The sequence below is a fragment of the Erpetoichthys calabaricus genome, chromosome 14 (assembly GCF_900747795.2).
Source record: "Erpetoichthys calabaricus chromosome 14, fErpCal1.3, whole genome shotgun sequence".
NCBI classification, from domain to species: Eukaryota; Metazoa; Chordata; class Cladistia; order Polypteriformes; family Polypteridae; genus Erpetoichthys; species Erpetoichthys calabaricus.
Genome location: NC_041407.2, coordinates 107,291,106 through 107,316,494, shown reverse-complemented (window position 1 = coordinate 107,316,494; position 25,389 = coordinate 107,291,106). Strand labels below are relative to the sequence as shown.

At 41.5% G+C, this 25,389-nt stretch overlaps 1 protein-coding gene across 1 annotated transcript in view; it reads right to left on the bottom strand.

Annotated features, from left to right (window-relative positions):
- Positions 1 to 1,484: 1,484 nt before the first annotated feature.
- Positions 1,485 to 25,389, bottom strand: part of crhr1 (corticotropin releasing hormone receptor 1) — a 231,140-nt gene continuing 207,235 nt past the window's right edge. Inside the window, exons 8-13 of the mRNA XM_051936421.1 lie at positions 22,104 to 22,164; positions 21,578 to 21,650; positions 20,718 to 20,803; positions 15,843 to 15,978; positions 10,639 to 10,680; positions 1,485 to 2,659 (exon numbers count right to left, since the gene is read on the bottom strand). Of these exons, the coding sequence (XP_051792381.1) occupies positions 2,519 to 2,659; positions 10,639 to 10,680; positions 15,843 to 15,978; positions 20,718 to 20,803; positions 21,578 to 21,650; positions 22,104 to 22,164 (539 nt within the window). The 3' untranslated portion in view covers positions 1,485 to 2,518. The remainder of the gene's footprint in view (positions 2,660 to 10,638; positions 10,681 to 15,842; positions 15,979 to 20,717; positions 20,804 to 21,577; positions 21,651 to 22,103; positions 22,165 to 25,389) is intronic.

The window sequence follows — 25,389 nt, the reverse complement described above, 5'->3', positions numbered from 1 at the left end:
CGGCACACTGTAACGTGAGGGCAGTCACCTGTGGTGCTGGGGTCAAACAATGATCCCTTATTTAGCATTTCTAAAAAGAGATGAGCAAGAAATGGAAGGAGTTTAAAGTCCTACATTTCAGTTTCAGCCTCTATTATTCAAAATGACATCTGATACAGTGGAGGGCAAAGGCAGGTTGCCTGGCACAGTAGGCAAAATTCTGAAATACTTTATATTCCTTGGTCTTATAGAGGGACCCTATAATGGTGAATGAAGTCACCCTTGAGCTCCGTGCTCCAGTTAGGCCTTTAGACTTGGTCCAAGAAACCTACTGGAGTCAGCTGGTGAACCTCAAATGACAAGGAGCTCAGTGGAATGCAGCCTATGATGCACCAACACCACCATAGTCTGAAAAGTAGACGTCTATTGCACCTCCTTGTATTAATAATAATAATAATAATAATTCTTTACATTTACTTTTCTCACTACTTAAAGCGCTTCAGTGAGTGGGGAGCTGATATACTGATCCTGGGTGAGAGTACAGTCTTACTCAGAAATGTGAAAACTTCATCAGACCAGCAGGTCCTCAGATGTGCTACTGTCCTAGTCTTCTAATTGTAACATGAGCCCAGACCATCACATCAAAGATGCACACATCCATCCCACCGCCAGCTTTCTGTCTAGGACCATTATTCACAATTGACAGCCCTACCTAAAACTGGTATGCTGCCACCTTCTAAAGATTACAATCGGCAAAGCCAGCTCAGGTGGCACTCGTACTGAACATCATTCCCTCCACTTCCAGCGAAGTGCCAGCACTTGCGTTATCATATCACCAAGTGCCAGCTTCCTAACCGTGACTTTCATCTACTAGTCCTAGAAAAAGAGGGGCTTCATAGCCAAACCTATAAGGCCATGAAAAGCTTTGTAGGGGGTCCTCCTGCTAAACAATAATTGAGGCATGAAACGCTGAATGGAGTCACCCACAAGCTCAATGCCCAGTTAAGTTCTGGCTTGCACCACCAGCCAAACCTTCTGGTGGCTGCTGGTGAACCTGAAATAATAAGGGGCTCAGTGGGATGCAGTCTGAGACGCATGTAAAAGGTCTGAAAAGTGGACTTCCGTTGCACCTCCTGGTATCAAGACACCAATATGTCAGTCCCAAGTAAAGATCCAGTCTGACCTGAAAAATATCAACACTCCATCAGACCAACAGGTCTACAAAATGTGGCATTGCCCTAGTCCTCTAATTGTTACATGAACATAAAGATGCGCAGCTCCATCCCAGTGCCAGCTCCCTGCCCTGGATCATCATTCAGGACTGACTGGCATACTGCCATCTTCCAAAGCTTACTATTGGCAAAGCCACCAAGATGGCACTCGTACTGAACATGATTGTCCTCCACTTCCAGTCAAATGCCAGCACTTGCATTATCATATTAGCAAGTGCTAGCTTCCTAAAACTGAGTTTGTCCTGCCAACCCCAAGAACCAGAGGGTCTTCACAGCCAAACAGGGTCCTGTAGGGGGGCCTCCCATTAAACATGAAGTCAGCTATAAGCTCCGTACCACAGTCATGGTTGCGGTGGACTACTGACTTGTGTAGCCAGTCATACCCACTGATGCCAGTGCCTATGTGATGCTGGAATTACATGGAAGTGTTACTGTTCAAGATCTTCATTCTGAATGATCTTAATTGGACCCTAAATTAAAATGGCTTCCTGAGACCTCGGTTCAGTTCCCTGTCTAGTTACTAGTGTGGAGTTTGTATGTTCTCTCTGTGTTGGTGTGGGTTTCCCCTACAGGTACTCCAGTACCCCCACTCCCCCTGCCATACCCCAAAGGCATTCCCTCTGTGTGAATTGGTGACCTTTATGGGCATTGTGTCAGTGTGCCCTGTGATGGCCTGGTGTCCTGCCCAAAGTGAACCTCTACATGGTGCCATAGTGTTGCCACAACAGAACAAGTGAACATCGGGATATCCTGTGGTGGGCTTGTCCATTAGTCGCTAGAAGGGGCACAACACACACCTCATCCCACAACACATGTGTGCTGGCCATCTTTGTGCAGTTTACGTATTCTGTCTTCTGTCCAAGTGTGCATCTGATGAGTGACATACTGAGTGTGCTTGAGTACCCAAAGCCTTTCAGGATATGACGCATCCATATTAATGTCGACAGCCATCCAGCCTTGGCTATTCCTACTTAACTTGTGCATGAAGGTCCTATCAATTCATTGTTAAATTCTCCAAAGGAGTCCCACTGAAAGCTGAGCAATTATAGGCATTAAGCCAAAGCACACAATTGAAGGGGAGTCTTTCTACATCATGCGTCTTCCTGCCACCTTGTCCCGAAGGTACTGAAGGCCACTCATGCTAAACCACAAAATACCCAAAGTACTTGATGGTACATGTGCTCCAGTCTGTCCCTCTCCAGCTCCAGCACTCCAGTCACGTTCCACTGAGTCTCCATTCCCAAAGTAGAGTCTCCATCATTCATCCCACACTCTGTGTCCTCCATCTTCTATTCCCTGTTTAGCCATCAAACAGCTGTGGATTGCTTAATGCTGTGGAAACTGACCCGCGTAGGTGAGGTCGGAATAGACATGGCTCTGGCTACGCGGGCTCGTATGGAATGCTTATCCTGCCAGCGATGCCACCTCTTCCTGACTGCCGAGCGGACCTGTTATAGTCAGAGGAGACAAAAAAAAAAACAAAGAAAGGGAAGGATGAGAAGGACGTTGAAATGAATTTAGTAGAGGCAATGAATCATCTACTGGCCATCTGAAGGTCATTTAGATACTAAACTACTGAATGTGTCGATGCATCTATTAAATAGTAGTGCCCGTCAAACATATCCAATGACTATGGGCTCAGATACTATAATAGAAGTAAAACAAGCAGGATTTGGAAACAAAATTTGTTTTCCTAAGGCACTTGAGGGCAGCATGGCCCTTGACTATAAAGTCGATATGGGTGGCATGCAGGGCTCACCCTGGAAGAAGTTGAAGAGCGCAGACCAGGAGGATGGGGTTCGGGGTGGGGATATGGGAAGGGGAAGAGGGCAGAGAGAGAGAAAAGGAGAGATGGCCAGCAACTGGGGAGTACTGGGAATGTTGTGGGCGAGTGGGCAAGCCACCCTTTGACAGGCAGGCACGGACAAGTGTGGGCACAGAGTGCCTTCTGGTGTTTGTTGTGTTCTGACTATCGTATTGAAGTTGGATTTCCCTACTATTTATACATCTTGGGTTTTTAGCAGTTACTGTGGCCTCTTTAAATGTATTTTGGGTTCAGGAATGTTATTTTTCTGTCTTAAATATCACCTGTGTTATTTCATTTTCCACGTCCCAAGAGCCAGCTTTTGTAGCCGAGGATCGGACCGCCAAGGTCCCCGCCTTCGGCCACCACCCAACTCACACTGCACCCGACCTCCTTGGCTCCTCCCATAGGTGGTGAGCTCAGATCGGTGCAGCGTCCGCAGTAATGCGGGCTCTGCATTGGTCTGTCATGGTGAAAAAGGAGCTGAGCCGCAAGGCGAAGCTCTCAATTTACCAGTCGATCTATGTTCCTACCCTCACCTATGGTCATGAGCTATGGGTAGTGACCAAAAGAACGAGATCGCGAATACAAGCGGCTGAAATGAGTTTCCTCCGCAGGGTGTCTGGGCTCTCCCTTAAAGTTAGGGTGAGAAGCTCAGTCATCCGGGAGGGGCTCAGAGTAGAGCCGCTGCTCCTCCGCATCGAGACGTGGTTATTTCATTTTTATCTATTTAATATACTGTCCTTCTAACGAAGTCAGATGAGGTGGCTCGGGCATCTGATCAGGATGCCTCCTGGACGCCTCCCTGGTGAGGTGTTCCGGGCACGTCTAACCGGGAGGAGGCCCAGGGGAAGACCCAGGACACGCTGGAAGGACTATGTCTCTCGGCTGGCCTGGGAACACCTCGGGATTCCCCCGGAAGAGCTAGAAGTAGTGGCCGGGGAGAGGGAAGTCTGGGCATCTCTGCTCAAGCTGCTGCCCCCGCGACCCGACCTCGGATAAGCGGAAGAGAATGGATGGATGGATGGATGGTTATTTCATTTTTATCTATTTAAAATACCGTCCTTCTAAACAGCTTATGATGTGCCACTCATACCTATTTTCTATGTTGTTTTTTTATTTATTTCTAACTGCCTATCTATCTATGTTATATTGTGTAATTTAAATCTATTCATTATATCTATCTATCTATCTATCTATCTATCTATCTATCTATCTATCTATCTATCTATCTATCTATCTATTGTGAATAGACTTTCATATCTATTTCATTTATATGGTGCCTTTCATACCTATATATCAATCTTTTATACAGTGCTATTCATATCTACCTATTTAATATGTTCTCTTTTATACCAATTTCTTCAATAGTGCAATTCATATCTATCTTTTATGTTTTATATAGTATGTTTCATATTTATTTTGTATGGTGTCTATCAATTCTATCAATCTATCTATCTTACATAATGTTTTTCATGCCTGTCTGTTTTCTATAAATTCTTATACAGTGCATTTTAAACCTATTTTCTATAGTGGCTTTCATATTTATCAACCTATCTATCTTAAATGTATTCATATCTATCTATCTAATGCAATGCTTTTCATGTCTATGTATCTAATATAGTGCCTTTCACCTTTATCTGGTTTTTTTTCTATATTATTCCAAGTGAGCACTTTGCTTGGTTCCACTGATGTTTGCGATGGCCTGTCACTCACTGACATACTTCTTTAGTCATGTGATAGCCAGACTACGACTCTGTCTTTCTGGCCCAACAAAATGACTGACAGCTAAATCACTCTGAAGTTTGCATTCCCAGAGGCAGAGCCGGAGGCTATGATGGGGGAGTCAGGTGTGATTTTTTGCAGGACTAAGACACGTTGTAAGTAGCCAATCTGAGATGCCAAGACACCCAAAACTGGGACTCCCTTAAGCCACTTAATAACCCACAGATGGTCTACATAACATGGACACGATAATCAAAGTGCATCTTAAGCTTGGATTGTATTGTTTTTTGGCACTTATTGGCAGGGGCTTTACACTTTAAATGATATTTGTCAGCTGAGACTTCTGAAGTCAAAAATTCACTTTACACACATTTAAAATTATTTCTGTATAAACTGCTTTCTGTAAAATGGTAAGTGGTCCAGTTGTTGATGGAGGATGCATCTGGCCAGCAAGCCACTTCAGATCACTTGGGCTTCCCTATGTTTATAATTATAGTGCAGTGAATGACTGTTATGAGGACTGACCATCGACTCAAAAAGAAATCATCACAGCCAAATCGCCAAACGCAATGGCCATGCGACTTGGGGGATTCTATCTTTACAGTTTGAACTATATGGACAAATGTGGAGGTCATCTGCACTGGACGGTCACTGCAGGATCACACATTGATATCATTTGAGCTCAATAAGAACATGGGGGGCTAAGGCGACTTTAATTTCATGGGGGAACTCAAAAAGCCAAAGAACTAGGCAGCTCTTTGAAGCTCTCTGCTTTGTGGAGACAGATGGCTGTTATGAGTTGGAAGAAGAGCAAATCTCACAGCTTCCCATTTGAAACTGAGCAATCGGCAAAAAGCACCTGAAGAACAAAGGACGATTTAGTCATCAGTCAGGAAACTCACCACATGAAAGAGTCAGGGCTGCCAACTAAGGTGAATTTGGGTGGCAGTTCATTCGCTGAGATGAGCTCTCTTATGAAAAGTGAAAATAAGAAATGGATACCTGGATAACTGAGTTTGAAGAAAGAAAGAAAGAAAGAAAGAAAGAAAGAAAGAAAGAAAGAAAGAAAGAAAGAAAGAAAGAAAGAAAGAAAGAAAAAGTCATGTCTCCCTAATCTAATGCACCATGGCAGTGAGTGACTGATCTTCCACCTGGCTCCATGGTACTGCCGACGTTGAGCTGCTTCATTGTCTTTTGTCTTATGTTACATTATTTTTTTTGTAATGTAGTTCTGGTTGACTTAAACTTCTCATTTTTCTTCTTTCGTAGTGTTTAATAGAGGTTGTGTTGCCCATTCTTATTTAGAGCTGCTGGGTTTTACATGTGCCTGAATGGCATGGGCCATTTAGTATTACTGTATGCTGTGAATGCCAGCCATGGTAATGTGCTCTGTTTGAGGCTCCTGCCAGGGTGTTAGTTGCAACAATTCTGTGGTCAGGCAGTTCTACTCAATAATCCTGGTACCAGATGTGACATATTGAACATCGGTTGTGTTTTAGGGCTACCTGACTGCACCCTGTGGTGGACGGAAATGCTGTCCAGTTGTAGTTCCTGCTGCCAGAATAGGCACCAACTCTCCAAGGCTATCACTGGCTAATTTTGTTCTTTATCAGTATGCTGCTGCTGGAGTATGTGAATTTCCCCTTGGGATTAATAAAGTATCTATCTATCTATCTTTTACTGTCGTCGGTCAGCTCTACTTTGAGGGCACCCTGCTGCTGTCCTCCAATGCCCACCTTCCCCTCATTCTGTTTTCGCTGAGCTGTCACCCCCTACTGTTTATTTGGTATTTATCGGAATAATGGTTCTTTGCCAGGCTGACAGATTTTTCATTCTTCTTACTCCTTTGTCAAGTTTAATCTAACACTTCCATTGTAAAAGGCGTTCTTTTCATCGGCTCCGCAGGGCCTTTTTATTTCGAGCTTAGTAAACTGATGTGAGCTTAATTATTACAAAACATCATCACGGGTGCCGGCTCCAGTAATCACAACTGACATTTCACACTTAAAAGAAGCTGCAGCCAGTAGGGTGAGTAAATCACACGACAGGTAGATCAACTTTCACTCCGCTGGACGAGGAGACCTAGAGACCCACAGCTACGTCCTTTGCTGGAACTCCCAAAAAACTTTGGGGGGTGTGGGGCCGTCCATGGTATACTCTGTGGCACAATTGTGCCCATTTGTATTTGTATCTCTCTTCCTAGGGTGTGGGGGAGACCTTTAGGAAACAGCTGCCGTCATCGTGGCCAGTTTATTAAGGTGGGCCTAACCCATTTCCGAGTTACGGTCACTATTATCACATATTCAGAGTACAGTGTGTGGTGCAAGTGGAAAATCGGGTGGTCAATTACACCAAAGGAATGCCACTGGTGAAGGAGTCTCCATTTGAGTACTGAGAAAAGCGCTATATAAATGTAATGAATTATTATTATTAATGTCACCATTACTGCTTGCAGTTTCACCATTGAATTTACACTGAGCTGCCAGTCTCTTAGGTCCACCTATTCAGACCCACTTTGGCCTTCAGAACAACATGAGCACATCTGCCCAAGGACCCTACAATACAATACCGCAGATTGATTTATGGTCTTCCCACAAACCATCTGAAAGATGCTCTATAAAGCTGAAATCTGGGCAGGCCACTGAAGCTATGAAGACTGGCTCTGCAGTCGAGGGTTGGCACTGTTGCCTAATCCTTCTCCTCATTTTTCCCTAACAGATCTGACTACTGGCAGCATTAGTGACATCACTTCTGAGTCATAATCCCGAGAGCCTGTCATTTTCACTCTGTCTTCCTTTTAAGGGGTTCCAAAGCCATCTTAAGGCAGTCTGGCTGACTGTTGACTCCCTCCTGAAAAGACGTACAGGGAGTTTTTTCAAATATCAAGTTCGCCTTATGGTGTCCCAACTCTTTGGTTTTTCTTACACCACTTTCATGGGTTCTCCCAGAATAACTGTTTATTCACCATTTCTGTGCTTTGACTGTGGGTACAGCAGTGGTTCCAGGTTATATTGGGGACTGCCTTAATAAGATGAGCGTGAAGACTGCAGTAACAACTTGACATAGATTTACCTCCTTCAGTGTACAGTACACAACAATCACACCAAACAATGTCCTTTTCTTTAAAATAACAGTCAACAGCATTAAACAGATCCTCGGCTCTAGAACGCACTGAAAAAGGAGAGTAGAACAAAGCAAAAGGTTTTCATCAACTTCACTGCCATCAAGACATCTCACAACAACAAGCAGAACAATAGAATTAGCAACATTTGCGCTTTTGTCAACTTGTAAAGCAAAATTTACTATTTGGAATTCTTTTTTTTTTTTTTTTTTTTAAAGCATTTTATTGATTTGATTAAAATTAAATAATATTCCATACAAGCAAGTCAAGTTTAACAAAACTAAGTTTGAAACAATTCAACTATTTTTAATTCTACCTGTTCCTTTCACCTCAACATCATCAGACAAATCCTGAATTCTTTGAGAAATTGTATTGCTTGAAAGAGAAACAGTTTTCATCTTTCAATAATTTTCTTGTCAGGGCATAAATAGAATGACATCTTTTATAAAAGGAGAAGTTCAATTCTCAGCTACAGTAGGATTTTTACCACATTTAGCAAAACGATAACTAACAGAGTAAAAGGCTTCAACTGCATTATTGTTAGCCGACGACAATGACGAGTATGATATTGTATTCTGATGTTTTTGATTTTATTTAGATGGCATGTTTTGTTTGTAACAACAGTTTGTGAACAACAGATAATATTTCCCATGATTGTGACTAGAAAAATCCCAAAGTCATCCTTTAACATCGCACTGAGAGAAAAAGAGGGACCACCAGCCGAGCACAAAGCCAGCAGAATAACAAACACGCTGCCTGTCTAATGAAGTCACCTCGCTGTGTGCAGCGACGGAGGAGATTAAACACTTGTGCACAGCTCCTGACACTCCACGCATGCTTCATTAGAGCGTGGAGCCAAAATCAACAGGCCCAGTCAAGTGTGCTCGAGGACAATCACCAGTGAAATCCCTCCAGGGGGCTGAGTGTTATGTCGAAGTGCCGGCCTGGGCTTCAGCCGACTGCCAGTTCACTTGTAGGTCCAGGTCACTGAAGGAACACCCTGACAGCTGCCTGCTGCACTCAGTTAAATGGGTGCCAGGATGCCAAGTCTCATTTGCTCTGAGGCACCCTTGTTTGGCAATGTGCTGGGGCCTCATCTCCAAAATGTGTGAGATTTGCATTGAGAATGGCACCCAGAGAGGGCAGGGGACTGCCACCCATCAAGCTTCTGTAGGGCAGTGGACCGACAGTGTTTGGAGAGTTTTAAGCTATGGATCAGGGGGATGGGGGCTTGGGTCAGGTCTTGTTTATTACTTTAGTCACATGGGTATTCAAGGCACTACACCAGACATGACGTCACTTGCTTAGCCCAGTACAGAATGGCCAGCGGTCTCGACTCACACACAACTGAAAAATGGAAGAATATAATTAGGTGGAGAGCAGCAGGTTAAGCCAATGTGACTTTATGTGACCTTGTGCTGGGCACGTTGTAGGGTATGTCAGGTTTACTGGCATTCTGGGAAACACTGAGAATGGGGCTCAGATCTATCAAACTGTCCTCCATCTGTCCTGTTTACTGCATTTGCCATCTAACTATCTGTGAAAGGCACTGTAAAAAGGTAGATGGAGAAATGTACAAAAGTGGCATGTAACAAGAAGGTGTGAAAGGCACTATAAAATACACAGCTTAAGAGATATGAAAGACACTATATAATAGACAGATGGAGAGGGGGAAAGCTGTGAAAGGTACTGTATAATAGATAGACGTAAAAGGCACTATCAGATATATGGAAGAAAGACAGATGTGAAAGACACTATATAATGGCTAGATGCGAAAGGTACTATAAAACAGATGAAAAGAGGTGTGAAAAGCAATATATAATGGACAGATAAAGAGAATGGTGAAAGGCTATATAATAGACAGATGATAGACAGTCATCCAGCACAGTTGTCTTTCATGCTGAGGTTACCAGTGCATTCCTTCTTTTTAAGAATATACCAAATGGTTTATTTGATTACTCCTTGTGTTTTGGCTATCTAATAGCACCTTTCATATCTATCTATCTATCTATGCAATGCTTTTCATGTCTATGTATCTTATATAGTGCCTTTCATCTTTATCTGTTTTTTTCTATATTATTCCAAGTGAGCACTTTGCTGCGTTCCACTGATGTTTGCGATGGCCTGTCACTCACTGATATCTTCTTTAGTCATGTGATAGCCAGACTATGACTCTGTCTGTCTGTCGGTGTTCACTGTCTTTCCGGCCCAACAAGATGACTGACAGCTAAAATCTATCTATCTAATTAATTCCAAATTAAACTTGTCACATTTATCAGATTTTTAAAGTGCTAAAAGCAAATGATCAAAACAACAACAGTAATTTCTCTACAGAGAGAATAGTTTTGCATTTTTTTTCAGTACATTTGTGCCCCAAAAGCAACAGAATTAGGGAGGAAGACGAGATCTTGACTTACTGGACCACATTTGCTTCTGCCATTTCATTCCACATAATAAAATATTCTATCTATCTATCTACAGAATCTATCTATACTATATCTTATACAGTGCTTTTGTATATTGTTGATTATGTTTTATGTAAGGATTATACACATTTTGAAACATTTCAAACAAAACACCTTCCAGCCTCCCTCAGTCATCTTCCAGGTCAGTTCTTCTGTGGGTGTCTTGGTGGCACTGCCTATTATCACCCTAAGTTTTTGACTTCTTGTTCTCACTGTCAGTGCCAATTCCAATCCTTCATTTGCCAGTGGCATATTTTTTTACAAAGACTTTCGCTCACCCTCGGGATCAATAGAAGTTATGAATCTGCTTACCTCGCTGTTCAAAAAGCAGTAGAAGACAGACACAAAAAAGCCCTGGAGGAGGGAAGAGAAAGACGCCTGTTAGTGCAGCCCAATTTAGACTGAAGCGGAGTCAGATTGTGCTAAAAGAAATTGGCCATCGACCCACACAACATTACTTGGTGACATGCAGGGAGAGTGTCACATACACACACCAAGTGCTCGCCCACACAGCTACCGCTCCCATGACAGACAAGCAGACCCTTGAATTTGTTTGAATCTTCAGAAACACAAGCACGTGCAGAATCACACATACTGTACATCTGTCAGCACATTAACATGTCTACTCATTCATGCTCACACAAATCTGCACTTACAGAATTAACTCAAGAGATCTCTTTGGTCCGAGCAGAGTTGAAGCCGTGTGCTCCATACGACTGCTCTAAGTCTGCTTGGCTCGAGGGCAAAGAAAATCGGCTCCATGAATGCATGGCTGGAAACCCAACTCTAAATAATTGTGTCATTATTTTTAAATATTATGCTTATTTGGTACAGGTTTCATGCATGCTTTACATCTTGTTATTGTTAATGTTATTATTCGTTATTTGATCCATTTTGTGCCCATTCAGTGTGGTGGTCTAATCTATAAAACAAAGACAGAACAACAAGCCAAGCAACTCCATGAAAAGCACAAGTCAAGCAATGGGCACAAGAAAATGTCCTAGTAGTCACTGAATATCCAGTTAAAGCTGCCATTAAGAAATTGAGTATAGCAGAGATGTAATTCTGCTAGAGGAGGCCATCCAGAAAAACCAGATGATGAGCGAGAGAGGCCACCAACAGACCTCTCAGAACTCTGAAGGAGTCACAAGCTATAGTGCCTGACATTGGAGAAACTGTGCCTGGGTACTTCAACAGTTGCAGCTTTATGGGAGTCTGGCAAACAGAAAAACACACAGGACATCTTTTCTAAAGGCACATGGGAGCTGGAAGAAGGTTCTGTGGTCTGATGAGACCAATATGGAGCCATCAGACTAAAACACCAGGTTACAGGGCAAACAAGCCATCTACAACATGAAGCATGGCAGTGGCTACATCAGCATGTGGGGATACTTTTCTTCAACAGGCCATGGATGGTTTGTGAGAGGAAAATGAAAAGAGCAAAATACAGGGAAATCCCTGAGGAAAACCTGAGGATGTCTGCAAGAAACCTGCACCTTGAAAGATGATAAGGAGCCCGAAGCATGAAGACAAAGCTACAGAGGAATGGCGTCAAAACAACAATGTCAAGGAGTGGCTGAGTCACAGTCCAGTGCCTGCATTTATCAATTCTCTTAGAATAGGGAGATAGTTCTAACTGCCTCAGAAATGTCAGAGTGATGCAAATGGGAAATGTGTTATAAAATGTAACTGTATTCTTATTCTTTATTAAATGTAGTCCTACTCTTAGGAGTAGGTGTACAAGCATTTTATCAGTATTCCTAATTTAGGAAACTACTGCTAACTTCACCAGGATTTATGTGAGCTTATGAGCTATAGAAGTTGCCAAAAGATTGCAATCAGGCAGAGACTGGCATGCACATCCTGGGAAAGACTGTGTCCTGGAGTGTAAAATCTTCAATTTTTGAAACTGCAGATTGCTTATATTAAGTTTAAATTTTTGCTTAAATGAACTAGGATGAACTGAATTTACAGGACTCTTAAAGCAATTTAAGTGTGGAGGCAATTAAACTTGCAAGAGTCCATTCTTGTACATTCTTCCTGTATTGCATCTGTAATTTATAACTTTAATGCATCTGTTTCAGTTGGTTAATAACTTATTGGCAGTGAGAACAGAAAACAGTATACAATTCCACAGAATCAAAAAGAGAAATGGAAAACAAGTACGGATGTTGGAGGATTGGAAGCTGTTTCAATTAGTTTATAGCTTTGCAAAGGAAAGCAGTATCAGGTCAGGTCAGGTTGGGGAGCATGCACTGGTACAGCACACCCACCACATGACGAAACAGCTCGGGATCCCAATTGGCAAACCCCCTGGTGTAAACGGTTTCCAGTCCCACACTCCGGAAATGTCCATCCATCTGCCGCAGCCAGGCATTACATGGGTGTCCCATTGGCCTGGTTCATGTGCTTGGGTCCTCAAAAATGAGGATCCTGTGAGCCGAATCACCCTCAGGAAATCACACCACATGGCCGTAGTGCTGTAACTGACAATCCCTTACAATGCAGGTAATGTGCCTCATTCGGGACCCCGTGAGCAACACAAAGTCAAACCAGCAGGACCCAAGGATTCTCTGAAGAGACACAGTACCGAAGGAAACCAGTCTTCATCTCAAGTCAATGGATAGCATTCGTGTCTCACAACCATATAGCAAGACAGGAAGCACCAGGACTCTAAAGACTTGGACCTTTGTCCTTTTGCAGAGATCGGGAGCACCACACACCCCTTTTTAGCGACCTCATGACCCCCTATTCTCTCCCAATCTGCCTACTGACTTCATAGGAAGAGTCACCAGAGACATAAATGTTACTGGGGTATGTAAAACTCTCGATGAGGTCAACACTCTCTCTGCAGACAGACACACCGCTGATGGCTGTGCCTAAGAGCTCATTAAAGGCCTGGATCTTTGGCTTTTATCAGGACCCTCACAAGCCCAGACCCTCAGACTCCTCACTCAGTCTCTCGAGAGTGTAGAGAGGAGTTCATGAGAGTGGCATAAACCTTTTATTTGAATGTAATCGTGTCCACCCTGGATGTCATCTTCTGGAGATAAGGATACCTTCAGAAGAGATGGCTGATGACTCCCTTTCCAAGTTAAGCAGTTGGTGTTTGTCTTTCTCACTTTGAAAATTATTATTATTGTGTTCATATGAATTCCCTCTGAACGCTTTGGCTTTTGACTCACCGGTACGTGAAAATCCCCAGATATTGATATACCATTCAACTCATCTTTATTGAGGTCTATTTATGCAAGATGTCAAACTTTTTGGGGTTCCCCTCCTGTTTGTGGCCATCTAGACCCAAATATTCCACATTTGACCATATTATGTGCACAAAATTACCTTTATTGTAAAGAGTAAACCAACAGGTGTCTTCAGCAAAAATGATCAGAAGGACTTGAAATAGTGCAGGCCACATTAACTGATCCCAGGGGTTCATCCCCTTATGGGATACAAGGAGACAAATTTACTCCTTTTCATAAAAAATTGGGAAAAATGGAGACTGTAAATATAGATGTGTTAAGTGTCATTTTGTTTCTATTTTGAGATTGTTGTTCACAAATATAATTATAATTTTGATAACTGAGTATTTACCGGTGGTCCTAGCCCTCTAATAGTAACTCTCAGCAGGTGAAAAATGATAAATTTCAAACAAAGGCAAGTGGGGTATAGTTTTAGACAATTCAATGTCAGCGATTATGAATATGATGTTATATTTGATTTTTGATCCTTTACTAGAGCCTCTATGGACCTATCAGAGGGTGACACATTTCTATTACAATTGAGAATGCTTTCACTTTAAACATTTAACATGAAGCACATATTTTAATATTTTGAATATTTGACACAACTATTCTTGTTTATTATGTACTTCTACCTTCTGAAGTAAACCATTCCATTTGATATGAATACTGTACTCTGAATTAGGGCAACTTATGGTAATTCAGACTTATCATCATTCTAAACATATTCTGGGATGGTCTCCTTGTTTATATTGCAAGACCCCTGCTTATACTGAGCTTATGCCAATACATAGGGCAGACATGTGTGGTGTGTAACTGTGTCTACTGTATGCTTTAGGGGTGAATTACAACAGGCTTCACTCCCTTTGCCAAAAGATCTCACTATGGCATGTTGTTCAGAAATGGTGCAATCACACAGAGGAGTGTCCAAGTTCATTTGAACCTCCCCTCAACTGGACCAGCAGCTGAGCTGTTTGTGTTCAAACTACCCATAAGCCATCATGAACGTGTTGTATTGTGCCAGCTTCTATCTCTTGTGGTTACTGGGTATTTTTTTTGTTTACCCTTGTACTATTATTATGGTGATGCCACATTAGCATTAGTATCAGAAAACTACAAAACACCATCATGAGTTCCCAGGAAGCTACAAAATGCCTTCTTGAGTGCCATTTTGTGGCTCAGGTACTGTAAAACTGTGACGTGATTTATTTTTAAACATGAACTCCTACTCCTTGCTGGGAATGGGTGTATGACGCTTCATTACCAGTTCACATATCCTACTCTGGGGTAGGACAAATTCTTATTATCCTAGACAGAGTTCAAGTAATTCTGTCTGAGATAGTTGATAAATACAGCCACTGATGTTAATCCAAATGAAAATTTGTGGCTGGACTTGACAAAAGCTGTTCACTCACTTGAGCAGTTTAGCAAAGAAGAAGGAAAAAAATAGCAGAGCTGATAGAGAGAGACCTGTGAGCGCAGACGGAAGGCTGTTGTGGCTGCCATGTATTAAACAGTGATTTAAAGAGTATGAATACTTATGAGATCAATTATTTTATGCTTTACATTTATAATCAATTTAGAACACTTTGCAGAGATCTAGTTACACTTTGACATTAAAGAGTCTTTCTGTTGACCAGTTTCAAAAAGCCAATTTAATCCACTGTCATTCAATGTTGTGTAACAAGAAAAAGTGAAAATTTCCAAGGGAGTGAATACTTTTTATAGGCACCGTACTTTGTATGTTCCAGACTATATACAGATCATTACTAAAGCTGTCAGCTCAAGTCTGTTAGAGAATGATTCTCTTTGTCATGAACACTGCCATATTCTCAGTGCTAAGTTTGTCTCCTTGACGTCAGCACAGACGGCTCCGTGATGCTCACAGTTTCCCAATCTCTATGGAGATCATTATGAAGGCTGTCTGCCCAGATTTCAAAGAACCTGATGATTTCTCGCACGACAAGCTTCCAGTACTCAGGTGGTTAGCTCTGTGTCTGCACAGACTGCTGGTGCACTGGCCCTATTGATCAGACCAGACACACAGAGCCGTTACTCATTATCGATGAACTTCTCTGACTTGGTCAGGTCTTTACAGAGTGTTCACATTGCTTTATGACCTGTTAGTTACTTATTAAAGTGTTCATTAATACTTTGGTGTGCCAGTCACAGCTGAACAACATTTAACACCAAAACAACATTATTCTATGCCTGTTACCCACAATTCCCTTTGTCTATCCAAACAGCAGTCATGACGCAGGTGATTTGCCATACCTGAAATGACTCCAAAAATGAATTGAAGTATATAAAGACGACTCTAGAAATTTCGTCCTCTCCAGGGTTCACAAAGAAGAGCATATATGTGATCCCAAGAAGGGGCAGCAGAACCAGGGTGGCCTTCACAGCTTTCCTGGAGAGAGAGAGAGAAAAGAGCAAGAAACTCAGCTGAGTGTGACAGCTCTGCACGCCTGATTGCCACTCTAAGCCTTCGACTCAACAGGCAGCCGGACAAGGGTGAGTATGAGGATGAGCAGCAGGCACGCCATCCGGCAGGCTTAACCTTTATCTTTGTGTGATGTGTTTCACAACAGGGCTGTAATCTCCTGTGAGGTGGGCTCGCATTTGAAAGGTGAGTGGAGGAGCGGGATTTGTCGAGCCGATTATTCCTAGTTTAGGGATTAACTTACAACTGTGCATCCTGCTAATTCCCAAGCTTTATCAAGGGCTATTCACACCAGAGTGTTTATCCATGTCTCTCAGGGTCATTTCTTTTCCGTACTTCACTGCTGGCTTATCCATTTCCATTGACGCTGTTATCCAAGGGGACTTGCAATAGTTGAGATACAATTGGTTGCATTTCTTTTGTTTTTCCAAGTGACTTACTCACTGTCACAAAATGTCAGAACCCATAGCTTCAGAGTTTGATGTCCGAAGTCAAAGCCTTAAAAACTTTGCCACAGTGCCCCATCCAACATGTTGTGCTGCAAAGAATACAACTGGAAAGAGAAAGAAAAGAAGCAGGCGGGTTCCCTAAGTGAATTCTTTCAGGGAGGCACTGTCTGCCTTTCTGGGATTTTTTCATGTCCATTATAACATAATAGAATACCCGACATAAGTCAATATGGACCAGGTTACAATACATTGGAGAAGACTAGGTGCATTTTGAGAAGATTAGCAGTCAAGGACAAGATCTTCATGGGATAACACAAGGCAGTGAAGAGAGGTGTTAAAACAACCCACTCTGAATTGTCCTTCATGGCATATAACTGAACCTCAGGGATTTAGAAGGTCACGTCCTTTGTCAAGCATGAAGATTAGCAAGATTCCACTGCTTCCAGATAAGGTGACATAACAGTAAGGTGACATGAGAATGGTGTAATTTGCTTTCTTTTATTACTTAGAATATTATTGATAAAGCATGCTTTAGGAACAACGTTCTAGTAACCTGCTTTATTCACAACATACCAGGTGTCAGACGCATGTGCTCAAGGATCATCTTCAGAACGCTGGAACTGATTGTAATACCATTCTGAGACAAGAGATGGAGTTATCAATAAAGCCTTTTGCTCTTTTCTCTTCAAACTGTAAAACTTTTAGCCTCCGGATGTCAGCCTCTTGCCCAGAAGCTCTGCTCCTTCTGCAACTCAGTATATAGAATTCAACAACGGCAGAAATCTGCGTTTATTATTGAACCAGCATCAGTGAGTGCCAGACTCGTAAGCAGGAGTGTGGACTGCAGACGTTACAATAACTCTACTTTTTTCATTTTTTGATTCATTTATGCCTGGCCGGCCACATCATTAAAGCAGGTTCACTGCAAGGTGTCCCAAATCTTTCTCATGTATTTTCTCATTTGTTACTCAGGGCTGAACCAGTCAGAGATCTTAGGAAAATTCTGTTTTACTCAGAGAAAGGTAAGATTTTGTTGACCTCTATACGCAAATTGGAAGCATACAAAGACAACGAACAAGTTAGTCCTAGCTAAAGGGTTAAAATGAAAAGTTGGTAGACGTTTCAAGGCCATAACACTGTGCCTAAACATGACTGCTAAGAGGGCAGGAGGTCTGAACATGACAGGGAAGTTGGCCCTACACGACCATGTCCCATTGGTCTAATGGATACATCAAGGCAGCACAAGACCAGCATAAATTCCATCAAACAGAGAAACCCAGGAGTTTCTTTCATTTCAATCCATCCAGATACCTTATTGCTTCAGAGGCCAATCAGCTTACTAAGACAAAGATCCACCAGGTTATCTGGGCATATTAGATACCTAGACTCCTAGCAAGATAAGCTGCTGTCCACCCAGGATGTACTGGTAGGATCCGTCACACTCATTTTTATTTTGCTTCTGTTCTGGACACATGTAAAAATGTTAACCTATAATGCATGAATTAAAGTTTAAACCTTTTGTCCCTCTTGTCTTTGCTTTGCAATTTATAAAGATTTTTGTCTGCCCTTGTGTACAAGCCAGGGGTTTACAGTCATCCTGGGATTTTTTTCTTCATTTTGCGACTATACTTGTTATTTTGTCCGCACTCCTTTGTCTGGGGCCTGCAAGGCTGGAAGCATGCACTTAGCAGTGAGGAGCAGTTGCATTAGTTTAAGCTTCTTTGGGCTAAGCAGTGAAGGTCCTGGCCTGCCATGTGGCTATATTTAGAGACATCACACCCGTTTGAGGCTCTATTATCACAGCAGAAACCAGAGAGATAAACCCAACACCTAATTAGGGTCTAATTAAAATAAGGATGACTAGCACTAAACATAATGAGATATTTTGCATCAAATGAGTAAAAACTGCAAAATGTGAAAAATCATATTTATATGTCAAGATTCATGACATAACTGGGAAAAAAATGATGCGGCCACATGATCCAAAAGATGTGTCACAAAATGAAAAATAAGACAGCGATAAAAATTTCCTTTTTATTCTAACTCAAAATGTAATAGAAATAACATAATTTAATTATATGTTTATAATTATATACATCCAGAAACATGTAAATACTACAATAAGGAACTTTCCTTATCCCTTTGAGAAGTGCTTTAAATGTATAAAGTCTGTGCACCATTTTGGGCCTATAAATGCCTGCAAGCCTGTATATTAAGTTTGGGGACTGGCTACCTGGGGTGAGGCCTGTTTTGGGGCAGATTAGTGAGATCTTGGTCTGGAGTTTTTCTGTATTTTATGACTTACACCCACTATCTTCATATTGAAGAAAAATCTCTGCAAATTGATCTAGATAGTTCTAATGTTCTACACAAATGAATGCATTCTCTGAATATTGTGGGGCCCTCTACCATGGCCTACTAGGTGGGACCTCACCATCCTAAATGCTGTTCTCGTCCTGCTTCTGCCTCCTACATTCCTTTGCTCCCCTTTTCATCTCCATTTCCCTATGATTCCTCCTGACCTCTTAGGTATGAAGCAGCCGCATCTTTATGCTCCCTTGCAGATGGACTGAAAGCGGTGTTTAATTTCTGATTTTACTTATCAAAAGCTAAAATTGTCTTCTGAGACAAGGCTTAATTGCTATTATTAGAAACTCTACTGGGATGCCTTCCAGGAAGTTTCTCATCATCGCCTGGAGATTTAGCAAAGAAAGGTCTTGATATAAAACGAGTCACAAAGCCAGTGGCAAGCAGCAAGGAGAACACCTCTACCTATTTTACTCCTGATAATGTCTGGCAATAAATGATCTCCACTGAAAGAAAGGCTCATTGTAGTGCCTTAAAATGACAGCGGTCTGAACTTAAGGAAGGTTACTAGTGCCAAAATTACATGCACTCCACCGTATTAATAACTTTGCAATACAATGCATATGCACGTGGTGCAGTTGTATAATTTTTGCATGTGTCATAAATACAAAAGTGTATTACATTTTAATTAATGTCTACAGATTGTGTGTCATAATTAAAAGCAAAGCAAATGTGTTGCATTTTGCTTAGCGGCTGCTCTGAGTGTGCTGCATTTCGATTCAAGACCATACATTAATCATTCCAAAACTAAATGTCACCAAATGACCAATCAGCATCAAAAGGTGGAGCAAGGGGCATCCATAATTGGGGAAAGAGATGTTTCTCTTATAAACCTGTCTGTGTGGGGTGTGTGTTTAACCGTAATGATAAGAAGTATGTTTTAGGTCTCACTAAAAAAGTTTACTCTTATGCTAAGTTGTGTAAATAATGCATTATGCTTGCCTTATATCATATTGTTCCATTCTTCTTCGGATTGTCCTGACTGATATGTCAAGAAATTAAGCAATAGCCAGTAATTTCATCCCCATCTACAGGAATTTAAAACCATATTTAGTGGAATAGTATGGACACTATGGATGATCTACATAATTGTACGCTGCAGCTCTTTAGGACACTAGCTCTTGAATGTGTTCTAAGGATGTTGATGTTGCAGTTGGAAAGTCTTCTGTTGCCGGTTCTACTACACCAGCCTTTGTCAGCAGCCAGTCAGTCAACGCAGCAGAGAATGAAATTGTAATTTACATTACCAGCTTTAACTTGTTCAATGACACAAAGGATTCCATGCCTTATCAACTCACTGTTCACCATCTTAAGCGCTGGATGAAAACCCCATCAAACGGTACACCTCTTATCCCAATCTTTTGAAGCCCTGTGCCACAAATTTTGACACTGGTTGGTTATTTGATCAGATTTAACTTTGGCTTGATTAATGTGTGGTCTCGGATTGAAATGCAATACTCTCGGGGAAGACAATAAGAAAAATGCAATATGTTTGCTCTGCTTTAGGTTATGACATGAAATCTATGGATATTTATTAAAATGCAGTACGCTTTTGTATAGTATTTTAAACTTACGAGAAAACTGTGTGATGTAGTGAAAAGCAATCCACCATTTGGTTGATGTTCTTTTGATTATGACAGGATGAAAGCGAGCCAAAAGTGGATGCACCACGTGCATATGCATTGCATTACAATGTAGTTAACTCCGTGGACTGCATTTTATTTTAGCACAAATAATCTTCCATAAAAACTAACAAGATAAAAAAAAATGGCAGACCCAGTATTATTAATCGAGCACCAACCCATTGCATCACCATTACATGAAATCACAGTGCGTGTTTGACAGTAACCTCCATGATCAAGTGACACTGGAAGCGGAGACCCTTCTTACCTGTACTGGATTGTCTCTGATGTTGTCGAGGCCCTGAGCTTCGTCATTAGGATCCTCACAATGTTGAAGAGAAAAATGAAGTTGATCTGGAAAAGAAATTGGAACAGCAGCAACTTTCAGCTTAGGGGTATTGGTGGGTGGATGACAAGTGTGACAGCTTTCTTGAGATTGTCATGCTGGGCGAAGCAGCTGATCCAAAGCCCAAGACCACAAACATACTCGGTTCAATGCCAAGGCAGTTGTTCTTCTAGATTTACTAAATATATACCAACTGGGGTTGCCCTATTACTTGTAAAGCTGCAGTGTGTTATAGCCAGGGACCACCTGACACTGCAGTTAAGGCCCAGTCCCCAGTGCTACTTAAAAAGAAAAATGCAGTGCTTCAGCACTGAGAGTCTCTTGCTCTGTGATTTTGTATTTTGTGTTTGTTATTTGATTGTCCGGGTTTTGACATCTAGCTTTTGTAATATTCAGTTCTGTCCATCCTTACTATTAGGTGTTCCCTTTGGTTACCTTTTTAATTTACTTATGTTTATATTTTTCTTTGGAAATTTTTTTTTTGAAATCTTTACACTTTTCATTTCGAATTTTATTTTCATAGGCCAGAGGGTTTGTGATTTTCCTCTCCCTTCAAATATATTTTTGGATTTTAAAGCCTTTGTCCCACTACTGGGTCTGTGGAGGCTGTAAATGTGCACCTTAAGTTTGGAGCTACACTTGAGTGAAGTAGTGAGGTATACCAAAACAAAACAGTCTTCAATCAGAAATGTGGTGTAGTGCAGGCCTGGCTTTAGCTTCTGAGGCCTGTCACCCTTTTTAGAGTTTAGGTACCAGGCAGAATCCTAACAGGTTATGCTCACCAGCAGAACAAGAATCATTGGTCCCTGGTAGATGTAGTCGGTGTAAACTCCTGCACGCTTGCCAAACCAGCACCTGAAGATTGTGGATACAAAAGTAAAAAGGCAGGTATAGACAACAACAAAGCATGCAGCTTACTGTAGGTAAGAGAAGAAGTCAAATCAATAACAGGTGAAAGAATCCAATAAAAGGCCTTCAGTCATTCATTTGAGTAACATCTGGACTCCTAGAGAAGCAAGCAGCTTTCTTTTAAGCAGTTGGCACCTGATCCTCCTAGGGGCACCAGTAACCCACATGGGTTGTGGTAGGGGGAGTGGGGTGTTGCGGTGTAACCTCACATTTCAGACCCCTCCCCCGCCTTCTTTACACCTTTCCCCCTTTCTTAAGATAAGTTACAGGAGGAATGAAATGAGTTAGTGAACCCCCCCATTCTACTGAAACAATTACAAGTAGTATAAAGATTAATAATAAAAGAAGCCACTGCAATTAAAGTTATCAAAATATTCAGTCAGCCAAATGAAATCTTACTTTTCATTGTCGTAGTAAAGCTTTCCAATCGCCCATGCCACAATTATTGGGAAAGGAATGCCTAGAGGGGGAGAAAAAAAAAAGAAAATGGAGGAAGGGTAAACAAGTCAGAGAGAGACATCACGTCTAAAACACAAACTGAGTGCCACTGCCCTCCTTGGGAAGATGCCAACCCAGTGTCAGTGTGGACACACAAAGAGATTCACCTATTCCGATCAGCGACTCCTGATTCAGCAGAGGCGGGAAGTGCCCCAGGGTGACAAATCTAGAGATACCAATGTACAAATGGCATAGTGGTGTGCAACAGGGATGGGGCTTACATAATGCCATCTCACCCCTTACCTGTTTATCTATGGTTCTGTTTCTGTTTGTTGCTAACGCAGTTGAAGTCTGCATACAGAGAACAGCAAATAATGCAAGTGGCAGACCTGTAGGGGGTGCCAGTGTGCACAATGACAGCAAAACTCATTTAAAGTTAACAGGCAAACTGACCAGACAGAGGCAGGAACTAGAATTGGGATAGGGGAGGGGGTAGGAGTACACGCTCCAACAGTCAAGGTGCTATACATCAGGATGCTCCCTCCCCAGGCTGTTCCCGCATGTTCTCTCTTACATTCCCTAATATCCCAGCCTTTGGAACATTTGCACTTCATTTAACTGATTGATCAAATATTAATTTCTTAGTAAATTTGTCTGTTTGTACAGAAACCCTCGAGAGAAAAAAATAATAAATGATGTGAATGATTTACTATTCGTGCACGTGTTTTAATTAGGACATTCTCTCGATTTGCACATTTTGATTAAAACGTTCTCATGTTTTAGTTAATTTGTGCAAACATTTTATTTAAAATGTCCCCATGATTTATGTAATTTGTGCACACTTTGTGTACATTCAATGATAGTCATGCAGTCTTCCTGCACCTTGCAAATGATCAGCAATAAAGTGACTAAATTCTTTGACGTTGATATAGCGTCATCGGCATAGCCCATTAGCCCTGAGAATCCTTTATAGCTGGCGCTGTAAGGCAAGCTCAATGCGGTCATAACTGTTTCCCCCAAACCAAAAAAGTAGCCTTATCATATTGTCTCTTTTCATTAGGCATTAGCTAATTTGAGGGAATGTTTTAATTAAAATTTGTACAGAATAGTTAATTATTCTCACGATTTTAAATTTTTTCTTACCATGTCCTCTCCAGGGCTCCATGTGTCTGTGTGTTTATCTGCAGTATTTGTTATTTTATTACATTTCCATGGTGTTGACTTTGAAATGACAAATGCACTGACAGCTGTCAAAACAGTCGATTGTTTAATGCTTCTCCATTGTCTGATTGTTAGAAATTTCAGTTTTTTTGTAAGTTACATTTCTTAAATCGCTTTTATCCAGTTCAGGATTGTGTGAGCATTTAGAGCAAGTTGGGGTGTAACCGTGAATGGGGGACACATCAGCACAGGGTCAATCAAACAGGAGCAAGCTGCTATGTTTCGTGGCTGGGGGTCTTTAATGTTGATTTTTTTCATTCTTGATTGTAATGTTTATGTTAAAATTGTTGATTAATGAGCTTCTGTTTGTTTTTTTTATGTGCCGTGTGTTTTGTGGGCGGAACCCTAAAAAGCGGGGCCACATGCCCATTACTATCAAGGGACTGTTTTTACTCCAGTGGTGTCATTTGTGTTGGGGGTTTGCTTCTGGGCTTTTGGCAGTGATCTCAGGTGTCCAGCTCATTCTTCTACCTGTCCAACGCGCTTATGCTTCTTGCCCCCAATGTCTCCAAACCCAGCACTCTTTTGTTCCTTTCCATTTTAGTATTCTGACACTGCTTACCAACAGTAAGAACAGTCCAAGGGGAACAACCCTCCACCAGCCTTGTCGACCACACAAAATCTATAAGGGGTGAAAACATGCAAAAACTCCACCGGGGACCCCGACCCACTTTAAAGTGATGGAGATTGGGCCGGAGGTGGCAGCTAAACCTTTAATAAGTGCTGAATCTAGAGACCCTCCTGCCCTATAAAGAATGATGAAAACCCACAGTCCTTTGTGGTTCATTGAATAAACCTGTGGTGTTGGTGAGTTCTAGTATCTTTTGCTTTGCTAGTGATTTATTGTTGTGGATTTGGACCATTTGCTCTGTTTTTGACACTTCTTTTGGATTTGTGGATTGAGACATTGTTTGGTATGGCAACTCCTGACATGGCTTTTTTTTTTTTTGCTTTGTGGAGCTTTTTATTAAGAAGAGCATTTTTTGTGAAAACAATTAGTTTCTTTACAAAGATCCTATGCTTCACCTTTCATGACTAGCTGGGGTTTGACACCCCCACCCCCAAACCCCAATGTGGACATTTTGAGACACTGTTTGCTAAGGGACCCCAAATTCATGACACAAATTCACAACATAGGGAAAATATGAAAAGTCCATGAAGAATTTGAACCCAGCACAATGGACCAGTAAGGTAAAAGCACTAACAACCACACCATCATGGAGTCCACACTTTTCTATTCAATTACTCAAAAAATCAAAGTCTTAGCTTTTGGAATTTAGGTGACACAGGCAGGCCTGACCTGATGAGCTCTATAATGAACCCGTGCAGACTTTCATGGTCCACACTGCCCTGCCACAGCTTGTGATTTTTAGAAACAACTATCCTCTGTTTCAGCCAGCAAGATCTGGAGCAGCATCGGGTACAAGGCAGGAAAAAAATTGTGAAATAAATGGGTGATAGCAATGGATCCGAAAAATAAAGCTGACCTCAGACCTGAATAAAAGGACGATGAAAAATTGATATTTCTCAATTTTATTTACCTTTTAAAAATCAACTACCAGATTGCATCCATTATGCTTTACTGTTTCAATCCATTCACCATTATTAAAATAATTAATAGTATTTGCTGAAACATGAACATTAAGTGCTGTGACCTTCAACAGCAAAATCATCCAATTAGAATAATGACAGCAGACAGCCTGGCAAACAAACAGCAATAAAAATAAGGCATCTGCATAAATAAATAAATAAATAAATAAATAAATCTAGTAGTTAGAAGTTTACATCGAAAATGGTTGGGGGCTGGATGCACGATTGTGCTTCACCCTACAAATTTGGGAAGGTTAAAGGTGCAGACAGAGACACTCTGAGCCGAGATTCAATAGATTTGGAGTCTGAAAAGTCTCAAAGTTCCACAAGGAGTTCCAAAAAATGTCCACTAAAGTGGGATATCACCATCAAATCCCAGCTAGTAATAAGGACATGTACCAAATCTTAACAAAACAAAATGTTTATTCTCACAAAA